Source organism: Entelurus aequoreus, linkage group LG14, assembly GCF_033978785.1.
Source record: "Entelurus aequoreus isolate RoL-2023_Sb linkage group LG14, RoL_Eaeq_v1.1, whole genome shotgun sequence".
Classification (NCBI taxonomy): domain Eukaryota; kingdom Metazoa; phylum Chordata; class Actinopteri; order Syngnathiformes; family Syngnathidae; genus Entelurus; species Entelurus aequoreus.
The window spans coordinates 58,464,256-58,488,255 of NC_084744.1; the positions used below are offsets into that span (position 1 = coordinate 58,464,256).

A 24,000-nucleotide genomic window follows, 5' to 3' on the forward strand; every position below is an offset into this window, starting at 1 on the left:
TCAATGTTGGTAGAGGTACAAGGTAGTGTCAATGTTGGTAGAGGTACCAGGTAGTGTCAATGTTGGTAGAGGTACAAGGTAGTGTCAATGTTGGTAGAGGTACCAGGTAGTGTCAATGTTGGTAGAGGTACCAGGTAGTGTCAATGTTGGTAGAGGTACAAGGTAGTGTCAATGTTGGTAGAGGTACCAGGTAGTGTCAATGTTGGTAGAGGTACCAGGTAGTGTCAATGTTGGTAGAGGTACCAGGTAGTGTCAATGTTGGTAGAGGTACCAGGTAGAGTCAATGTTGGTAGAGGTACAAGGTAGTGTCAATGTTGGTAGAGGTACCAGGTAGTGTCAATGTTGGTAGAGGTACAAGGTAGTGTCAATGTTGGTAGAGGTACCAGGTAGTGTCAATGTTGGTAGAGGTACAAGGTAGTGTCAATGTTGGTAGAGGTACAAGGTAGTGTCAATGTTGGTAGAGGTACCAGGTAGTGTCAATGCTGGTAGAGGTACAAGGTAGTGTCAATGTTGGTAGAGGTACCAGGTAGTTTCAATGTTGGTAGAGGTACCAGGTAGTGTCAATGTTGGTAGAGGTACCAGGTAGTGTCAATGTTGGTAGAGGTACAAGGTAGTGTCAATGTTGGTAGAGGTACCAGGTAGTGTCAATGTTGGTAGAGGTACCATGTAGTGTCAATGTTGGTAGAGGTACAAGGTAGTGTCAATGTTGGTAGAGGTACCAGGTAGTGTCAATGTTGGTAGAGGTACCAGGTAGTGTCAATGTTGGTAGAGGTACAAGGTAGTGTCAATGTTGGTAGAGGTACCAGGTAGTGTCAATGTTGGTAGAGGTACAAGGTAGTGTCAATGTTGGTAGAGGTACCAGGTAGTGTCAATGTTGGTAGAGGTACAAGGTAGTGTCAATGTTGGTAGAGGTACAAGGTAGTGTCAATGTTGGTAGAGGTACAAGGTAGTGTCAATGTTGGTAGAGGTACCAGGTAGTGTCAATGTTGGTAGAGGTACCAGGTAGTGTCAATGTTGGTAGAGGTACAAGGTAGTGTCAATGTTGGTAGAGGTACCAGGTAGTGTCAATGTTGGTAGAGGTACAAGGTAGTCTCAATGTTGGTAGAGGTACCAGGTAGTGTCAATGTTGGTAGAGGTACCAGGTAGTGTCAATGTTGGTAGAGGTACAATGTAGTGTCAATGTTGGTAGAGGTACCAGGTAGTGTCAATGTTGGTAGAGGTACCAGGTAGTGTCAATGTTGGTAGAGGTACCAGGTAGTGTCAATGTTGGTAGAGGTACCAGGTAGTGTCAATGTTGGTAGAGGTACAAGGTAGTGTCAATGTTGGTAGAGGTACCAGGTAGTGTCAATGTTGGTAGAGGTACAAGGTAGTGTCAATGTTGGTAGAGGTACCAGGTAGTGTCAATGTTGGTAGAGGTACAAGGTAGTGTCAATGTTGGTAGAGGTACCAGGTAGTGTCAATGTTGGTAGAGGTACCAGGTAGTGTCAATGTTGGTAGAGGTACAAGGTAGTGTCAATGTTGGTAGAGGTACCAGGTAGTGTCAATGTTGGTAGAGGTACCAGGTAGTGTCAATGTTGGTAGAGGTACCAGGTAGTGTCAATGTTGGTAGAGGTACCAGGTAGTGTCAATGTTGGTAGAGGTACCAGGTAGTGTCAATGTTGGTAGAGGTACAAGGTAGTGTCAATGTTGGTAGAGGTACCAGGTAGTGTCAATGTTGGTAGAGGTACCAGGTAGTGTCAATGTTGGTAGAGGTACCAGGTAGTGTCAATGTTGGTAGAGGTACCAGGTAGTGTCAATGTTGGTAGAGGTACCAGGTAGTGTCAATGTTGGTAGAGGTACAAGGTAGTGTCAATGTTGGTAGAGGTACAAGGTAGTGTCAATGTTGGTAGAGGTACAAGGTAGTGTCAATGTTGGTAGAGGTACCAGGTAGTGTCAATGTTGGTAGAGGTACAAGGTAGTGTCAATGTTGGTAGAGGTACAAGGTAGTGTCAATGTTGGTAGAGGTACAAGGTAGTGTCAATGTTGGTAGAGGTACAAGGTAGTGTCAATGTCGGTAGAGGTACAAGGTAGTGTCAATGTTGGTAGAGGTACAAGGTAGTGTCAATGTTGGTAGAGGTACAAGGTAGTGTCAATGTTGGTAGAGGTACCAGGTAGTGTCAATGTTGGTAGAGGTACAAGGTAGTGTCAATGTTGGTAGAGGTACAAGGTAGTGTCAATGTTGGTAGAGGTACAAGGTAGTGTCAATGTTGGTAGAGGTACAAGGTAGTGTCAATGTTGGTAGAGGTACCAGGTAGTGTCAATGTTGGTAGAGGTACAAGGTAGTGTCAATGTTGGTAGAGGTACAAGGTAGTGTCAATGTTGGTAGAGGTACAAGGTAGTGTCAATGTTGGTAGAGGTACCAGGTAGTGTCAATGTTGGTAGAGGTACCAGGTAGTGTCAATGTTGGTAGAGGTACAAGGTAGTGTCAATGTTGGTAGAGGTACCAGGTAGTGTCAATGTTGGTAGAGGTACAAGGTAGTGTCAATGTTGGTAGAGGTACAAGGTAGTGTCAATGTTGGTAGAGCTACCAGGTAGTGTCAATGTTGGTAGAGGTACAAGGTAGTGTCAATGTTGGTAGAGGTACCAGGTAGTGTCAATGTTGGTAGAGGTACCAGGTAGTGTCCTGTGTAAACGCTCCCTTTCAAATGTCTCCTTTTCAACAGGTAATGACATCTTCCTGGTGTCGGTGCACGAGCTGGGCCACGCTCTGGGTCTGGAGCACTCCAGTGACCCCTCCGCCATCATGGCTCCTTTCTACCAGTGGATGGACACCGACAACTTCATACTTCCCGACGACGACCTCAGGGGCGTGCAACAACTTTACGGTGCGTGAAAACCAAGCTCCGACGTCACCTGCTAGTCCCGTGCCTAACTAACCCTGGGATACAACGATTGTACGTACATGTCCTTTAAAACTGACTTTGAAACAACGTCGCAAAATAGTTGTATTTGTAAACTGAGACAACGATGATGTCTAACGTTGGATCCACGTTGTTGGTTGGGAAATGACCAAAATTCAACAGTCAAATCAACGTCAGAACCCAAAATTGATTAGACCTCGTCAGAAAGCATGTTGTTTTAATGTTGTGGAATATTGGTTGGGAAATGACCAAATTTCAATGGTCAAATCAACGTCAGAACCCAACATTGATTAAACGTCGTCATAAAGCATGATGTTTCAATGTTGTATTTGTGTTGTAGAATATTGGTTGGGAAATGCCCAAAATTCGATGGTCAAATCAACATCAGAACCTGACATTGATTAAACGTTGTCAAAAATATGTTGTTTCAATGTTCTATTTGTGTTGTAGAATATTGGTTGGGAAATGACCAAAATTCAATGGTTAAATCAACGTCAGAACCTGACATTGAATAAACATAAACAAAAAGCATGTTTCGTTTTATATGTGTTGTAGAATATTGGTTGGGAAATGACCAAAATTCAATGATCAAATCAACGTCAGAACCCAACATTGATTAAACGTCGTCAAAAAGCATGTTGTTTCAACGTTGTATTTGTGTTGTAGAATATTGGTTGGGAAATGACCAAAATTCGATGGTCAAATCAATGTCAGAACCTGACATTGATTAAACGTTGTCAAAAATATGTTGTTTCAATGTTCTATTTTTTGTTGTAGAATATTGGTTGGGAAATGACCAAAATTCAATGGTTAAATCAACGTCAGAACCTGACATTGAATAAACATAAACAAAAAGCATGTTTCGTTTTATGTGTTGTAGAATATTGGTTGGGAAATGACCAAAATTCAACGGTCGAATAAACGTCAGAACCCAACATTGATTAAACGTCGTCAAAAAGCATGTTGTTTCAATGTTGTATTTGTGTTGTAGAATATTGGTTGGGAAATGACCAAATTTCAATGGTCAAATCAACGTCAGAACCTGACATTGTTTGAACGTTGTATTTGTGTTGTGGAAATGACCAAATTGGTTGGGAAATAACCAAATTTCAATGGTCATATCAACGTCAGAACCCAACATTGATTAAACGTTGTCAAAAAGCATGTTTCAACGTTGTATTTGTGTTGTAAAATGACCAAAATTCAACGGTCAAATCAACGTCAGAACCTGACATTGTTTCAACGTTGTATTTGTGTTGTAGAATATTGGTTGAGAAATGTCCAGAATTTCAATGGTCAAATCAACGTCAGAACCCAACATTGATTAAACGTCGTCAAAAAGCATGTTTTAACGTTGTATTTGTGTTGGGAAATTACCAAAATTCAATGGTCAAATCGTCAGAACCCAACATTGATTACACATCGTCAAAAAGCATGTTGTTTCAACGTTGTATTTGTGTTGTAGAATATTGGTTGGGAAATGACCAAATTTCAATGGTCAAATCAACGTCAGAACCTGACATTGATTAAACGTCGTCAAAAAGCGTGTTTCAACGTTGTATTTGTGTTGTAGAATGACCAAAATTCAACGGTCAAATCAACGTCAGAACCTGACATTGTTTCAAGGTTGTATTTATGTTGTACAATATTGGTTGGGAAATGACCAAAATTCAATGGTCAAATCAACGTCAGAACGTGCCTGCTGGGAACTTTACCTGACAGGACTAGGTCTGTTTTTTTCTAAATGTCAGGTGCCGGATCAGGACCACAGCCTCCTTTCGCGACACCAGGCACGCCCACAGAAACAAGTCCGGGCTACCCGCCTGACAAACCTCGTTTCGGGCCCAACATCTGCGACGGACACTTCGACACCATCGGCATCCTCCGAGGAGAAATGTTTGTGTTCAAGGTAAAGCAGGAGAACTTTGGCCAAGGTTTCTTTGTGGAGTTTTTCTTTAGGAATGTGGGTTTTTCCTGCTCAGGACAAGTGGTTCTGGCGGGTGAACAACAACCAAGTGATGGATGGCTACCCCATGCCCATTGGCCACTTCTGGAGGGGGCTGCCTTCTCACGTCAACTCTGCCTTCGAGAGGGAGGACGGCAAATTTGCCTTCTTTAAAGGTTCGTTGTGTTTTTTGGTCGCCGTCTTGTTGAAATGTGCACTCACAGGCACTATCCCCAGGTGACAAGTACTGGGTGTTCACCGAGTCGGTCCTGGACCATGGTTACCCCAAGAGTCTCAGGGAAATGGGGACCGGCCTGCCCAAGGATCGTATCGACGCCGCACTTTACTACACGCCCACCGGACAGACCTTCTTCTTCCGAGCTAGCAAGTGAGTCCTCTTCCTTGGATCTGATGACTCAAACATGTGTGGTGCAATCTTTGACCATGTAAGGTTGGAACTTTTATTTGCAGAGTGACTTCCTGCTTGGATATAAACTCACCAGTGCTAAAATGTAAACTAGTGCGTGGTCGGACTCGGGCTCTGTCCTTGTGGCTACAGATCATACCAGACCTGGATAGATTAAGGCCCGGGGGCCACATGCGGCCAGTTAAGCTTCTCAATCTGACCCGCCAGACATTCCCAAATTTTTTAGATCTTTAAGATGGAAACTGTTTTTTTTAATTACCATAAATCTTGAACTATACAAAGTATTTCAATGGTTGGAATCTGCGCTTTTGCATGAAATACTAGTTACTATGGTAATCTAATTAGTTACTATGGTCATCTAATCCGTTACTATGGTCATCTAATCTGTTACCGTGGTTGTCAGGTTCAAACACTGATGACATCTATTAAACAAGACAAGAGGCAAAGAATTAAAGAGAGAATTCAATTCGGACTCAATATTGAGGAGAGTCGTCTGTACACTGTACCCTTGTACGGTATCCCAGCACGCTCTTGCCAAAAGATTGCACGCCTACCTCTTTTATTTTGGACCCTCCCCCCGACCACATGGCCACCGCTGTTTCCAAAGGACAAAGGTCGCAAAAAGTTCACAGAAAAGGTCGTAAACAATTCACAGGAAAGGTCAGTTCAAAAAGAGTTTGTAAAATAGTTCAAAAAGAGGTCCGTAAAATAGTTCAAAAAGAGGTCGTCTGGAAATTGGGCAGATCCTGTCTTCTCTCCGCTTTGAAGTCCTTGGGTTAGAACAATATCTTTCTGTTGATTACCATACGTGAAAGAACACAGGAACACCTTCATCTTGCTTCTCCCCCTACACAGTGGAGTTTTACGAGCCTTACTCTTGGTAGGTTTCAAAGACAGCTTTTGTCTTCTCACCAGACCCTCAATGTAACACAAAGTTTTTGTGATAATTTAGAAACGATTATTCTAACAATGGTCATCTAATGAGTTACTATGGTCATCTAATCCGTTACTATGGTCGTCTAAGTAGTTACTATGGTCATCTTATCCATTACTATGGTCATCTAATCCGTTACTATGGTCATCTAATGAGTTACTATGGTCATCTAATCCGTTACTATGGTCATCTAATCCGTTACTATGGTCGTCTAAGTAGTTACTATGGTCATCTTATCCATTACTATGGTCATCTAATCCGTTACTATGGTCATCTAATGAGTTACTATGGTCATCTAATCCGTTACTATGGTCATCTAATCCGTTACTATGGTCATCTAATGAGTTACTATGGTCATCTAATGAGTTACTATGGTCATCTAATGAGTTACTATGGTCATCTAATTAGTTACTATGGTCATCTAATCCGTTACTATGGCCATCTAATGAGTTACTATGGTCATCTAATCCGTTACTATGGTCATCTAATGAGTTACTATGGTCATCTTATCCATTACTATGGTCATCTAATGAGTTACTATGGTCATCTAATCCGTTACTATGGTCATCTAATGAGTTACTATGGTCATCTAATCCGTTACTATGGTCATCTAATTAGTTGCGTTTCGTTTGATTGTAAAATATGTTGATGGAGAGGGTAGGTGACGTTCATATGTTGTCAATATTCAGTGTTTTATCCTTCATAGTTAATATAGTAAATCCCACATTCTTTATTTTCATGTACATTCTGGGGGTCTCACTCAGTAAAAAAATTTAAAATTCTATTTTTTAAGGTGGCGTGTCATAACGTTTTTGGCATTCAATCAGACATTATTGTGAGGTGGCCATCAGGACGCTGGCACAAAGTTTTTTAAATAATTAGGAGACGAGTGCCTGTAGGATCTCAGGTTCCGCGAGGGTTCGTAAGGTAAAATCAAATCTTAAAACATTTTATAAAGAAGAACCTTAACATGTATCCTGAAACACATTGGTAGCCAATGCAGAGATTTTAAAACTGGTGTAATGTGGGCCCGCCTTGTGGTCTTCTGATCACAGAATCGTAACGTCTTCTATTTGGGCAGGTATTACCGTTTCAACGAAGCGATGCGTAGCGTCGACGATGGCTATCCAAGGCCGGTGAACGTCTGGCAAGGAGTCCCCGACAACATCAAGTCAGCTTTCATGAGCAAAGATCAAGGTAAGTGCCGTCATGTTTACTAAACACCAAGAAAGACGGAGGTATGTGAGGAAATGATGACAAAGCAGTAACGCGGATGTGATGCTTTGTAGAGGCGCTCATTGCCACACAAGTGTAAGAAGAAGTTAAGCAGGACTCACTGTTGGTAAAAAAAACATAATAGGCGTACCACTCAGGAAGTAAACAAACTATCGTAATAGATTTAGCACACAGGAAGTAAACAAACCATCATAATAGGTGTAGCACACAGGAAGTAAACAAACTATCATCATAGATGTAGCACACAGGAAGTAAACAATCATAGGTGTAGCACACAGGAAGTAAACTATCATATTAGATGTAGCACACAGGAAGTAAACAAACTATCATAATAGGTGTAGCACACAGGAAGTAAACAAACCATCTTAATCGCTGTAGCACACAGGAAGTAAACAAACTATCATAATAGGTGTAGCACATAGGAAGTAAATAAACACTAATAGGTGTCGCACACAGGAAGTAAACAAATGATCATAATTGGTGCAGCACACAGGAAGTAAACAAACTATCATAATAGGTGTAGCACACAGGAAGTAAACAAACTATCATGATAGGTGTAGCACACAGGAAGTAAACTATCATGATAGGTATAGCACACAGGAAGTAAACATGATAGGTGTGGCACACAGGAAGTAAACTATCATGATAGGTGTAGCACACAGGAAGTAAACAAACTCATAATAGGTGTAGCACACAGGAAGTAAACAAACTATCATAATAGGTGTCGCACACAGGAAGTAAATAATCATAATAGGTGTAGCACACAGGAAGTAAACTATCATGATAGGTGTAGCACACAGGAAGTAAACTATCATAATAGGTTGGGGGCGGTATAGCTCGGTTGGTAGAGTGGCCGTGCCAGGAACTTGAGGGTTCCAGGTTCGATCCCTGCTTCCGCCATCCTAGTCACTGTCGTTGTGTCCTTGGGCAAGACACTTTACCCACCTGCTCCCAGTGCCACCCACACTGGTTTAAATGTAACTTAGATATTGGGTTTCACTATGTAAAAGCGCTTTGAGTCACTAGAGAAAAGCGCTATATAAATATAATTCACTTCACTTCACTTCAGGTGTCGCACACAGGAAGTAAACAAACTATCATAATAGGTGTAGCACACAGGAAGTAAACAAACTATGATAATAAGTTTAGCACACAGGAAGTAAACTATCATGATAGGTGTAGCACACAGGAAGTAAACAAACTCATAATAGGTGTAGCACACAGGAAGTAAACAAACTATCATAATAGGTGTCGCACACAGGAAGTAAATAATCATAATATGTGTAGCACACAGGAAGTAAACTATCATGATAGGTGTAGCACACAGGAAGTAAACTATCATAATAGGTGTCGCACACAGGAAGTAAACAAACTATCATAATAAGTGTAGCACACAGGAAGTAAACTATCATGATAGGTGTAGCACACAGGAAGTAAACAAACTATCATGATAGGTGTAGCACACAGGAAGTAAACAAACTATCATAATAGGTGTAGCACACGGGAAGTAAACAAACTATCATGATAGGTGTAGCACACAGGAAGTAAACAAACTATCATAATAGGTGTAGCACACAGGAAGTAAACAAACTATCATGATAGGTGTAGTATACAAGGAAGTAAACAAACTATCATAATAGGTGTCGCACACAGGAAGTAAACAAACTATCATAATAGATGTAGCACACAGGAAGTAAACAACCCATCATCATAGGTGTAGCACACAGGAAGTAAACAAACCATCATAATAGGTGTAGCACACAGGAAGTAAACAAACCATCATCATAGGTGTAGCACACAGGAAGTAAACAAACCATCATAATAGGTGTAGCACACAGGAAGTAAACAAACTATCATAATAGATGTAGCACACAGGAAGTAAACAAACCATCATAATAGATGTAGCACACAGGAAGTAAACAAACCATCATCATAGGTGTAACACACAGGAAGGAAACAAATCATCATAATAAGTGTAGCACACAGGAAGTAAACTATCATGATAGGTGTAGCACACAGGAAGTAAACTATCATGATAGGTGTAGTACACAGGAAGTCAACTATAATGATAGGTGTAGCACACAGGAAGTAAACAAACTATCAATTGGTGTAGCACAGGAACTAAACAAACTATCATCATAGGTGTAGCACACAGGAAGTAAACAAATTATCATAATTGGTGTACGACACAGGAAGTAAACAAACTATCATCAAAGGTGTAGCACACAGGAAGTTAACAAACTATCATAATTGATGTAGCACACAGGAAGTAAACAAACTATCATAATAGATGTAGCACACAGGAAGTAAAGAAACCATCATTATAGGTGTAGCACATAGGAAGTAAATAAACACTAATAGGTGTCGCACACAGGAAGTAAAGAAACCATCATAATGGGTGTAGCACACAGGAAGTAAAAAAAACTATCATAGGTGTAGCACACGGGAAGTAAACAAACTATTATCATAGGTGTAGCACACAGGAAGTAAACAAACTATCATAATAGGTGTCGCACACAAGAAGGAAACAAACTATCATAATAGGTGTCGCACACAGGAAGTAAACAAACTATCATAATAGGTGTCGCACACAGGAAGTAAACTCACTATCATAGGTGTAGCACACAGGAAGTAAACAATCATAAGTGTAGCACACAGGAAGTAAACAAACTATCATAATAGGTGTCGCACACAGGAAGTAAACAAATTATCATAATAGGCGTACCACAGGAAGTAAACAAACTATCATAATTGGTGTAACACACATGAAGTAAACAAACCATCATAATAAGTGTCGCACACAGGAAGGAAACAAACTATCATAATAGGTGTCGCACACAGGAAGTAAACAAACTATCATAATAGGTGTAGCACACAGGAAGTAAACTAACTATCATAGGTGTAGCACACAGGAAGTAAACAAACTATCATAACAGGTGTAGCACAAAGGAAGTAAACAAACCATCATAATAGATGTAGCACACAGGAAGTAAACAAACCATCATAATAGGTGTAGCACACAGGAAGTAAACTATCATGATAGGTGTAGCACACAGGAAGTAAACTATCATGGTAGGTGTAGCACACAGGAAGTAAACTATAATGATAGGTGTAGCACACAGGAAGTAAACAAACTATCATCATAGGTGTAGCACACAGGAAGTAAACAAACTATCATCATAGGTGAAGCACACAGGAAGTAAACAAACTATCATCATAGGTGAAGCACACAGGAAGTAAACAAACTATCATCATAGGTGAAGCACACAGGAAGTAAACAAACCATCATAATAGGTGAAGCACACAGGAAGTAAACAAACTATCATCATAGGGGAAGCACACAGAAAGTAAACAAACTATCATATTTGATGTAGCACACAGGAAGTAAACAAACCATCATAATAGGTGTAGCACACAGGAAGTAAACAAACTATCAGCGATAGACATGGAGTTGGATTGAATCAACTTAAACATATGTATTATTGTTGTTTATTATTGATTTAGTTCAAATTATTTTTCTTAGCACAAAAATGTATTTTTCATCAGGTTTTTTTTTTTATAAGATCTTTTTTATGTACATTTGATTAGCATTTATTTTGTAATCAGTCTGACCTAAGCCTTGATAATAATCTTTGTGGTTTCATATTATTTGACCAGGTTTGTTCTGTTCAACTGAAAGTAAGTCGGATACAATTATTTTTAAAAAATACGTACATGGTCGAAAATAACCTTCGTAAACATTATATAGATTCACCCGGTAACAACAATAGGTACACGGCCACATTCGCTACTTTTAGCAGCATTTATGTCACTGGGTGTAATTATGTGTCGGCCAGGATGATATTAAAAAAATGCTTTATCTTACCTTATCTTGCAAGGCTCCTCCTCTTCTGCTTGACTTAACGTCCAAAATAGGTACATCCACCTCGCTGTGACATCACAACGTAGCCAGACTGCAAAAGCTAGCATTCAGAGGCGTCCAAGTCCAGGCCGAAAGGCAATTTTTTTCATTGCTCAAAAACTAATAAAAACTTATAATCAACGGACAGATCTGAAGTTGAAGTTTAGTTTTGAAGTTTAAGTGTTTAAAGTAAAAAATTATATTTTGATACAGTGTCACTTATTTTTAACACTTTTTAATGAGTGGGGCCTTTTTGTGTGATTTTCTTTTAACTATCATTGTTCATAAAACATAAGAAAATAAAAGCGTAATAACAACGGATAGATCTGAAGATATTTTAAGTGTAAAAATAGTTTTAAAAAATTGGATGCCCAAGAACTTTTGTAATTTTTTTAAAAATGTTTTTAAACGGTCGTTGCTCAAAAAATTTAAATGAATCAAAATAAATGTTTTATTTAATTATTTACCAATTTAAGGCTCCAATTATTTCACATTAAATATTCCATTTGTAAAAATGTTTAGAAAAAAAATATTGCATAGTTTGTGTATTTCCCATAATAAAACACGATTTAAAAAATAAATAAAAACTTAATGGTATTTAAGTGTTAAAAGAAGTATTTAAGTGTTAAAAGTAAAATTACTAAAAAAAATGTAAAAAAATTGTAAAAAAAGGAAATGTGACTTATTTTTACCGAGTGGGGGCCAATTGGATTTCCGAGAACGTTATTTTTATTTTATTTTTTAAGCAATCATTGTTCAAAAAATTTTAACTGAATCAAAATAAATGTTTTATTAATTATTTACAGATTTAAGGCTCCAATTATTTCACACTAAATATTGCATTTTGAAAAATGTTTATGGAAAAAATATTGCAAGGTTTGTGTATTTCCCATAATAAAACTAGATTTTATTAGGGAAAAAAAAGCATAAAACTTTTAAAAATATATATATAACTTGTCTTGGATGGATTTAAAGATATTTAAGTGTTAAAGGTAAAAATATTTAAAAAATTAAAAAAAAGTTGTGAAAAAGGTAAATGTGACTTATTTTTATCGAGTGGGGGCCAATTGGATTCCGGAGAACTTTTTTTTTTTTTTAAGCGGCCATTGTTCAAAAAATTTAGATGAATCAAAATGTATGTTTTATGAATTATTGACCTATTTAAGCCTCCAATTATTTCACATTAAATATTGCATTTTGAAAAAATTTTTGGGAAAAAATATTGCAAGGTTTGTGTATTTCCCATAATAAAACAAAATTATAGTAGGAAAAAAAAAGGGCATACAATTAAAAAAAATAAAAACTTAATGGCATTGGATAGATCTGAAGATAATAATAATACCTGGGATTTATATAGCGCTTTTCTAAGTACCCAAAGTCGCTTTACATGTTAAAAACCCATGAAGATATTTAAGTGTTAAAAGTAAAAATAGTTCAAAATTTTTTTTAGGTAAACGAAGTAAATAATTTTATTGAGTGGGGGCCAATTGGATTCCCGATAACTTTATATATATATATTTTTAAGCGGTCATTGTTCAAAAAATTTTAATGAATCAAAATCAATGTTTTATGAATTATTGACTCATTTAAGGCTCCAATTATTTCACATTATATATTCAATTTTGAAAAATGTTTTGAGAAAAAATATTGCAAGGTTTGTGTATTTCCCATAATAAAACAAGATTTTATTAGGGAAAAAAAGGGCATAAAGCTTTTTTTTCTAAATACATAACTTAATGGCATTGGATAGATTTAAAGATATTTAAGTGTTAAAAGTAAAAATAGTAATAAAAAAAAAACAAATTGTAAAAAAAAAGTAAGTGTGACTTATTTTTATCGAGTGGGGTCCAATTGGATTCCCGAGAACTTTATTTATTTATTTTTTTCAAGCAGTCATTGTTCAAAACATTTAAATGAATCAAAATCAATGTTTTATGAATGATTGACATCCAATTATTTCACATTAAATATTGCATTCTGAAAAATGTTTAGGGAAAAAATATTGCAAGATTTGTGTATTTCCCATAATAAAACTACATTTTATAAGGAAAAAAAAGGGCATAACATTAACATTTAAAAAAAAATTAATGGCATTGGATAGATCTTAAGGTATTTAAGTGTTAAAACTTTTATCGAGTGAATTTTTTTTTTTTTTTAAATGGTCATTGTTCAAAAAATGTAAATGAATCAAAATCAATTTATGAATTATTGACCTATTTAAGGCTTCAATTATTTCACATCAAATATTCAATTATGAAAAATGTTTTAGTGGAACATATTGCATATTTTGTCCCAAAATAAAATAAGATTTTCTTTTTAAAAAATTAAAAAAAAAAAAAAAAAAAAGGGCATAACGCACTGACCGGACAGGCTATGATGAAAACAAAACACTTACAGTAAATGTTGAGCAGACGGCGTCCACAAAGTACGTGTGCTGAGCATCAAAAGAGAATGGATAACAATGTCCCAACAACGAAGGTAGGGAAGAGGATTAACTTAAATAGTCTTGATTGCAAACAGAAAACAGCTGAGGGGAAATGAAGCAGCCAGGGGAAAACACCAACAAAACCGGAAAAGCCTGCCAAAATAAAAGCACAGGACAGGAACTAACACAAAACACCGAAGAACACCACCAAAACAACATAAAGGCACGTGGTGTAACTAGCCGTAACAAAAACATTAAAAATAAATTAATGAATAAATAATGAATCAAAAGTAATGTTGTTATGAATTATTTGCATATGTTGTGTTTTTCCCAGAATAAAACAATATTTTTTTGGGAAAATAAGAAATAATAAATTAAAGAAATACGTAATGGCAACAGATAAATCTGAAGATATTTAAGTGTGAAAAGTAAAAATAAATAAATATGACTTATTTTTAACACTTTAATGACTCAGACCCTTTTGGGTCCCCGGGACCTTTAATAGTCACAAAATATATGTTGTAATGGTTTTGAAAATTAGAAAAAAAAATTAAAAATAAATACTTAATGGCAACAGATAAATCTGAAGATATTTAAGTGTGACAAGTAAAAATAAATAAATATGTCTTATTTTTAACACTTTAATGACTGAGACCCTTTTGGGTCCCTGGGACCTTTAATGGTCACAAAATATATGTTGTATTGGTTTTGAAAATGAAAAATCATAAATTTAAAAAATACTTAATGGCAACAGATAAATATGAAGATATTTAATATTTAAGTGTGAAAAATATACAATTACTTCTTTTTAACACTAAGGACTGAGACCCTTTTGGGTCCCAAAATATATGTTGTATTGGTTTTGAAAATGAAAAATAATAAAGAAATAAAATACTTACTGGCAACAGATAAATCTGAAGATATTTAAGTGTGAAAAGTAAAAATAAATAAATATGTCTTATTTTTAACACTTTAATGACCGAGGCCCATTTGGGTCCCCGGGACCTTTAATGGTCACAAAATATATGTTGTATTGATTTTGAAATTGAGAAATAAAAAAATAAAAAATACTTAATGGCAACAGATAAATCTGAAGATATTTAAGTGTGAAAAGTAAAAATAAATAAATAAGAGTTATTTTTAACACTTTAATGACTGAGACGCTTTTGGGTCCCCGGGACCTTTAATGGTCACAAATTTATGTTATATTGGGTTTGAAAATGAAAAATCATAAATTTAAAAAATACTTATGGGCAACAGATAAATCTGAAGATATTTAATATTTAAGTGTGTAAAGTATAAAATGACTTATTTTTAACACTAATTTAAAAAAACAAAAAAAACTTAATGGCAACAGATAAATCTGAAGATATTTAAGTGTGAAAAGTCAAAATAAATAAATATGACTTCTTTCTAACACTTTAATGACTGAGACCCTTTTGGGTCCCCGGGACCTTTAATGGTCACAAAATATATGTTGTATTGGTTTTGAAAATTAGAAAAAAAATTAAAATAAATACTTAATAGCAACAGATAAATCTGAAGATATTTAAGTGTGAAAAGTTAAAATAAATAAATATGTCTTATTTTTAACACTTTAATGACTGAGACCCTTTTGGGCCCTCGGGACCTTTAATGGTCACAAAATATATATTCTATTGGTTTTGAAAATAATAAATAATAAAATAAATATAAATTAAAACAGATAAATCTGATGATATTCAAGTGTGAAAAGTAAAAATATACTTATTTTTAACACTAATGACTGAGACCCTTTTGGGTCCCAAAATATATGTTGTATTGGTTTTGAAAATGAAAAATCATAAATTTAAAAAATACTTATGGGCAACAGATAAATATAAAGTTATTTAATATTTAAGTGTGAAAAGTATAAAATTACTTATTTTTAACACTAATTTAAAAAAAAAAAAAACTTAATGGAAACAGATAAATCTGAAGATATTTAAGTGTGAAAAGTAAAAATAAATAAATATGACTTATTTTTAACACTTTAACGACTGAGACCCTTTTGGGTCCCCGGGACCTTTAATGGTCACAAAATATATGTTGTATTGGTTTTGAAAATTAGAAGAAAAAAAAAAAACAACTTAATAGCAACAGATAAATCTGAAGATATTTAAGTGTGAAAAGTTAAAATAAATAAATATGTCTTATTTTTAACACTTTATTGACTGAGACCCTTTTGGGCCCCCGGGACCTTTAATGGTCACAAAATATATGTTGTATTGGTTTTGAAAATTAGAAGAAAAAAAATAAATAAATACTTAATAGCAACAGATAAATCTGAAGATATTTAAGTGTGAAAAGTTAAAATAAATAAATATGTCTTATTTTTAACACTTTAATGACTGAGACCCTTTTGGGCCGCCGGGACCTTTAATATGTTGTATTGGTTTTGAAAATGAGAAATAATTTAAAAAAAATACTTAATGGCAACAGATACATCTGAAGATATTTAAGTGTGAAAAGTAAAAATAAATGTGACTTCTTTTTAACACTTTAATGACTGAGACCCTTTTGGGTCCCCGGGATCTTTAATGGTCACAAAATATATGTTGTATTGGTTTTGAAAATTTGAAAAAAAAATAAAAATAAATACTTAATAGCAACAGATGAATCTGAAGATATTTAAGTGTGAAAAGTTAAAATAAATAAATATTTCTTATTTTTAACACTTTAATGACTGAGACCCTTTTGGGCCCTCGGGACCTTTAATGGTCACAAAATATATATTCTATTGGTTTTGAAAATAATAAATGATAAAATAAATATAAATTAAAACAGATAAATCTGAAGATATTCAAGTGTGAAAAGTAAAAATATACTTATTTTTAACACTAATGACTGAGACCCTTTTGGGTCCCAAAATATATGTTGTATTGGTTTTGAAAATGAAAAATCATAAATTTAAAAAATACTTATGGGCAACAGATAAATATGAAGATATTTAATATTTAAGTGTGAAAAGTATAAAATTACTTATTTTTAACACTAATTTAAAAAAAATAAATACTTAATGGAAACAGATAAATCTGAAGATATTTAAGTGTGAAAAGTAAAAATAAATAAATATGACTTATTTTTAACACTTTAACGACTGAGACCCTTTTGGGTCCCCGGGACCTTTAATGGTCACAAAATATATGTTGTATTGGTTTTGAAAATGAAAAATATCACAATGTCGTCCGCATTTTGATTTAAATTGTTGTTTTTATGCATATTTGTATCTGAAAAAGGTCCTTCTTTTGTCCGCAGCCTACACCTACTTCTACAAGGCCAACAAATACTGGAAGTTCAACAACCAGATGATGCGCGTGGAGCCCGGGTACCCCAAGTCGGCGCTGCGGGACTGGATGGGATGTCCCAACGAGGACCCCAAGACGGACGGGGGCAAGGGGGGCGGCGGCGGCGGCGGCCACGACACGGACAAGGAGAAGGACCACAACGACGAAGACAAGGACAGAACCAGGGACCGGGAGACCGACCGGGAGCGCGAGAGAGAGACGGAGACGAAGGTGGAGCCGGAGGACGAGGGGGACACGGAGGTCATCATCATCGAAGTGGACGAGGAAGGGCGCTCGGGAAGCGGCGCGGGGGCGGCGGCGGTGGTCCTGCCCTTGTTCCTGCTGGTGTGCGTGGTCGCCACGCTGGGGGCCCTGCTCTTCCTGCGGCGCTACGGCACTCCGCGTCGACTCCTCTACTGCCAACGCTCCCTGCTGGACAAAGTGTAGGACGCAAGGAAGGAAGGAAGGAAGGAAGGAAGGAAGGAAGGAAGGACGGGGACTGAAGGAGAAGCAAGTGGAAGATGGCGTTCTTGCAAATGTGAGGGAAAGTGAAACCACTGCAAGTTTCTTTTTTGCTCTGTCACTCGACCACTTCCACCATTGGTTCTCTGTCCAGCTCACACTTTGTTTGCACACACACGCACACACACACACACACACACACACACACACACACACACACACACACACACACACACACACACACACACACACACACACACACACACACACACACGCACACACACAAGCACACACACACACACATTTATGTAGTTCATACCTTCTTGAGACCTGAGAAAAATGCCTACCTATTTAGGACCAGCCTTTCCAGGTATATAAAGAAGTGTATTTACAACATTAATAATATATACATACTATGCAAATATTAAAAAAGCTTGTTGTGAAAAATGAGTTGGAATTTCCCAAGAAAAAGGTCACAATATCACAAGAAAAACTAAGAATTTTGGCATTTTAAGCCTTTTTTTAAAAGCATCCACAGTCTGTGGTGCCCTCAGGGGGTCAGGGAGAGCGTTCCACAGACTGGTTAGAAGAAAAACTGAACATTTGTGCAACATTACGACAAAAGTTGGAATTTGACTCAATAACAGTCACAGTTTTACAAGAAAAGCTTAACATTTTGGCAATTTTATGAAAAGGGTCGACAAAAGTCACAATTTTTACAAGAAAACTTGAAAATTTTGGCAATATTATAACATGAACAATATATACAAACTATGCAAATATAAAACAAGCTTGTTGTAAAAAATGAGTTGGAATTTCACAAGAAAAACTTTTTGACAGTGTTATCATAAAAGGGATTTTACTCGACGCGAGTCCAAAATTTTACAAGAAAAACGGAACATTTGTGCGATATTACGATAAAAGTTGAAATTTGACTCAATAAAAGTCGCAGTTTTACAAGAAAAGCTCAACATTTTGGCAATTTTATGAAAAGGGTCGTCATTTTACTCGACGAGAGTCAAAATTTTACAAGAAAAACTGAACATTTGCGTGATATTTTGATAAAAGTTGTAATCTTACTCTACAACAGTCGCAGTTTTACAAGAAAAGCTCAACATTTTGGCAATTTTATGAAAAGGGTCGGCATTTTGCGCGACAAAAGTCACAATTTTTACAAGAAAACTAGAAAATGTTGGCAATATTATAACAATAATCGTAATTTTACTTGGCAAAATTATTATATGAGTCCTAAATTTACTCCAAAAATGTCACTGTTTTACAACAACAACCAAGATTAGTATTTACAACATTAATAATATACACAAACTAGGCAAATATTTAAAAAAAAGCTTGTTGTGAAAAATGAGTTGGAATTTCCCAAGAAAAAGGTCACAATTTCACAAGAAAAACTTTGAATTTTGGCAGTTTTATAATAAAAGTCGTGATTTTACTCGATGCAAGTCAAAATTTTACAAGAAAAACTGAACATTTGCGCGATATAATGATAAAAGTTGGAATTTTACTCAATAACAGTCGCAGTTTTACAAGAAAAGCTCAACATTTTTGCAATTTTATGAAAAGGGTCGACAAAAGTCACAATTTTTAAAAGAAAACTTCCAAATTTTGGCAAAATTATAACAATAATCGTAATTTTACTTGGCAAAATTATTATATAAGTCCTGATTTTACTCCAAAAATGTCACTGTTTTACAAGAACAACCAAAATTAGTATTTACAACATTAATAATATACACAAACTAGGCAAATATTTAAAAAAAGCTTGTTGTGAAAAATGAGTTGGAATTTCCCAAGAAAAAGGTCACAATTTCACAAGAAAAACTTTGAATTTTGGCAGTTTTATAATAAAAGTAGTGATTTTACTCGACGCAAGTCAAAATTTTACAAGAAAAACTGAACATTTGCGCGATATTATGATAAAAGTTGGAATATTACTCAATAACAGTCGCAGTTTTACAAGAAAAGCTCAACATTTTGGCAATTTTATGAAAAGGGTCAACAAAAGTCACAATTTTTATAAGAAAACTTGAAAATTTTGGCAATATTATAACAATAATCCTAATTTTACTTGGCGAAATTATTATATAAATCCTAATTTTACTCAAAAAAAATAACACTGTTTTACAAGAACAACCCAAAAAAATTTGCAATATTGTGATAAGTCTGAATTTTATATGACAAATGTCACCATTTTGCATTAAAAAGTAATACTTTTACATTAAAAAAAAAAGTAATAATTTTACGAGAAAATATTGCCATGTTACAGAAACAGAAAGAATATGAGAAATTGTCCCAAATTTTATAAGAAGAAAGTCGACACATTGCGAGAAAAAGACTGTTTTTAGTTTTTAAAAAAATGTTTTTAATTTATTATTTGTAATTGGTTTTTAATCTTCATTATTTACTTCAAGTTATTACAGTATGTCTCTATTAAAAAAATATATATATTGTTTTATACATTTTGGCCAAAGGGGGCGCATTTCAATTTCTTACACACACTTGTTATTTCATATGTTGACCAGAGGGGGAGCACTTTTAAAAGCGACACACAGTCAATTTGAAAAATCCCTCCTTTTGGGGACCACCCTCATTTTGACAGATTTCACCACCAGGGGGTGCAAACGAGATCTCCATTTTTTTGTTTTCTTGTAATGTGCTTATAAGGCCGATGACAAACGAGTCAGGAACCACAGATGGCCCCTGTGCCGCACTTTGGGCAACCCAGCTGTAGAAGCTAACTGTTAATGGCCACTATAGTCTTAGTACCGTAGTGTATTTGTTCATCCTACGGTCACATATGGGACGTTTACTTTCGTATGCACATTAAATCAACAAAAAATCCTGACTTTGGAGCAATGTTCACGGACTCTAGTATTCGCCTCTCTATTAGATGCAATGGTTTTGCCGTATGGGGACCATGATTTATGTCCTAACTTGTTCACCGGTCCTCAGTAGTGTATTTGTTCATCCTACGGTCACATATGGGACGTTTACTTTCGTATGCACATTAAATCAACCAAAAAAATCCTAACTTTGGAGCAATGTTCACGGACTCTCCATTAGATGCAATGGTTTTCCGTATTGGCACGATGATTTATGTCCTAACTTCTGGAAGGTAATTTTCCTTGTTGATGTCTCAAGAAGGGTAGAAATACAACAACACAGACACACACACACACACACGCACACACACACTTGTGTTTTTTAACCTCCCAGTAGAACGAGCCAGTGTGAAGCGTAAAAAAAAAAAAAAGGGCAAGAAACATCATAAACTGTGTTGTTGTTGTTTTCATATCAGCGATGCTGTTGTCATTATTATCATTATGACTCTTGTTGTTATTGTGTGTCACATTGTGTTGTTTTTGTGTCATTAAAACGTCCTGCTGGACAGCGACATTCGCTTTTGAAAGTGGCCTAATTTTATATGTGGGAATAGTGAATTATTTTGTGTTCTTGACTGCTTGGAAAATAAATCAGTGATCTGAAACATGATTTTTGTCATTGTACCATTTTTTTGGTTATTTTTTGTTATTTTTTATTTTTGGACGCTACGGTGCTAACTCGACCAATCAGGGTTCCTCACAGCAGCGATGACGATACTAGTGATGATTGTAATAATGATAACAAGGATTCTCCATTGTGCCTCTGTTCTTATTTACGGTGTTTCTGGAAACTGCCTTCAAAATAAAAGACATTTCGAAAGGATGGTTGTTGTTGTTTGGAGTTCACTTCATGCGCGCACTAGTGCAAGGTGGCCACTCGGTTTCATGAGGGGCCACTTCGCAATTAGAGGGGCCACTTTGAAGGATGTGGCTGGTCAACTTAATGGTGTGGCAGACCATGTTAAATGATGTGGAGGACCACATTGAAGGACGAGGCAGGCCACTTAAATTATGTAGAAGACCATGTTTAATGACATCAACAGGCCACTCTAAAGGACTTGGACGACCAAAATAAATGATGTGGCAGACCACGTTAAATGATGTGTGACCACATTAAAGGACGTGGCAGGCCACTTAAATTATGTAGAAGACCATGTTTAATGACATCAACAGGCCACATTAAAGGACTTGGACGACCACAATAAATGATGTGGCAGACCACATTGAAGGATGTGTGACCACATTGAAAGACGTGGCAGGCCACTTAAATTATGTAGAAGACCAGGTTTAATGACATACCAGGCCACTTTAAAGGACTTGGAAGACCACAATAAATTATGTGGCAGACCACATTAAATGATGTGGAGGACCACATTGAGGGTCGTGGCAGGCCACTTATATTGTGTAGAAGACCATTTTTAATGACATAGCAGGCCACTTTAAAGGACTTGGAAGACCACAATAAATGATGTGGCAGACCACGTTAAATGATGTGGAGGACCACATTGAAGGACGTGGCAGGCCACTTAAATTATGTAGGAGACCATATTTAATGACATAGCAGGCCACATTAAAAGACTTGGAAGACCACAATAAATTATGTAGCAGACCACATTAAATGATGTGTGACCACATTGAAGGACGTGGCAGGCCACTTAAATTATGTAGAAGACCAGGTTTAATGACATAGCAGGCCAATTTAAATGGCTTGGAAGACCACATTGAAGGATGTGGCAAGCCACTTTAAATGATGTAGAGGCCCATGTTGAATGACATAGCAGGCCACAATAAATGGCTTGGAAGACCACACTAAATGATGTAGGAGACCACATTGAAGGATGTGGCGTGCCAATTTAAATGATGTAGAGGCCCATGTTGAATGACATAGGAGGCCAATTTAAATGACGTGGAAGACCACATTGAAAGACGTAGCAGGCCACATTAAATGATGTAGAGGACCATATTGAATGACATAGCAGGCCACTTTAAATGACTTGGAAGACCACGTTAAATGAAGTTGAAGACCACATTAAATGATGTGGAAGACCACATTGAAAGATGTAGCAGGCCACAATAAATTAAACAGAAGAAGTCCGGAGCTAAAGTTTTTGACAGAAAGAATGCACACTTTTTGACAAAAAAAAGTAGACTTTTTGACAGAAAAAATCCAGACTTTTTGACAGGAAAAAAAATCTAAATTTTTTGACAGGAAAAAAAATTTAAATTTTTTGACAGGAATAAATGCCGAATTTTTGACAGGAAAAATTACGACTTTTTGTCAGAAAAAAATCCTGAATTTTTGTCAGAAAAAATGCCTACTTATTGACAGAAAAAATCTCGACTTTTTGAAAGAAAAATTCCCGACTTTTTAACAGAAAAAATCCCGAATATTTGACAGAAAAAATGCCAACTTTTTGACAGAAAAGAATCCCGACTTTTTAACAGAAAAAAATCCAACTTTTTGACAGAAAAAATGCCGACTTTTTGACAGGAAAAATTACGACTTTTTGTCAGAAAAAAATCCTGAATTTTTGTCCAAAAAAAATCCTGAATTTTTGTCAGAAAAAAATCCTGAATTTTTGTCAGAAAAAATGCCTACTTATTGACAGGAAAAATGCCGACTTTTTGACACAAAAGAATCCTAACTTTTTAACAGAAAAAATGCCAACTTTTTGACAGGAAAAATGCCGACTTTTTGACAGATAAAATCGCGACTTTTTGAAAGAAAAATTCCCGACTTTTTAACAGAAAAAATCCCGACTTTTTGACAGAAAAAATGCCAACTTTTTGACAGAAAAGAATCCCGACTTTTTAACAGAAAAATTCCAACTTTTTGACAGAAAAAAAAGCCGACTTTTTGACAGGAAAAATGCCGACTTTTTGACAGGAAAAATTACGACTTTTTGTCAGAAAAAATCCTGAATTTTTGTCAGAAAAAATGCCTACTTATTGACAGGAAAAATGCCGACTTTTTGACAGAAAAAAATCCAGATTTTTTGACAGAAAAAATCCCGACTTTTTGAAAGAAAAAATCCCGACTTTTTGAAAGAAAAATTCCCGACTTTTTAACAGAAAAAATCCCGACTTTTTGACAGAAAAAATGCCAACTTTTTGACAGAAAAGAATCCCGACTTTTTAACAGAAAAAAATCCAACTTTTTGACAGAAAAAATGCTGACTTTTTGACAGGAAAAATGGCGACTTTTTGACAGGAAAAATTACGGCTTTTTGTCAGAAAAAAATCCTGAATTTTTGTCAGAAAAAATGCCTACTTATTGACAGGAAAAATATCCAGATTTTTTGACAGAAAAAAATCTAGACTTTTTGAGAGAAAAATTCCCGACTTTTTAACAGAGAAAATCCCGACTTTTTGACAGAAAAGAATCCCGACTTTTTAACAGAAAAAATCCTGAATTTTTTTCAGAAAAAATGCAGACTTACAATGGGTCTACTGAAAATGTGAACAATTGCTGGGTATTGTGGCCAAACAGCTCCATTTTTGTTTCATCTGACCACAGAACTTTCCTCCAGAAGGTCTTATCTTTGTCCATGTGATGTCAGGTGAA

General features: G+C 35.9%; 1 protein-coding gene across 1 annotated transcript in view; it reads left to right on the forward strand.

Annotated features, from left to right (window-relative positions):
* The window catches only part of mmp14b (matrix metallopeptidase 14b (membrane-inserted)), a 54,337-nt gene extending 33,521 nt beyond the window's left edge, over nucleotides 1-20,816 (forward strand). The window contains exons 5-10 of the mRNA XM_062070342.1: nucleotides 2,703-2,864; nucleotides 4,652-4,809; nucleotides 4,883-5,021; nucleotides 5,083-5,233; nucleotides 7,288-7,403; nucleotides 17,045-20,816. Coding sequence (XP_061926326.1) covers nucleotides 2,703-2,864; nucleotides 4,652-4,809; nucleotides 4,883-5,021; nucleotides 5,083-5,233; nucleotides 7,288-7,403; nucleotides 17,045-17,520 — 1,202 coding nt within the window. The 3' untranslated portion in view covers nucleotides 17,521-20,816. The remainder of the gene's footprint in view (nucleotides 1-2,702; nucleotides 2,865-4,651; nucleotides 4,810-4,882; nucleotides 5,022-5,082; nucleotides 5,234-7,287; nucleotides 7,404-17,044) is intronic.
* Nucleotides 20,817-24,000: the final 3,184 nt, after the last annotated feature.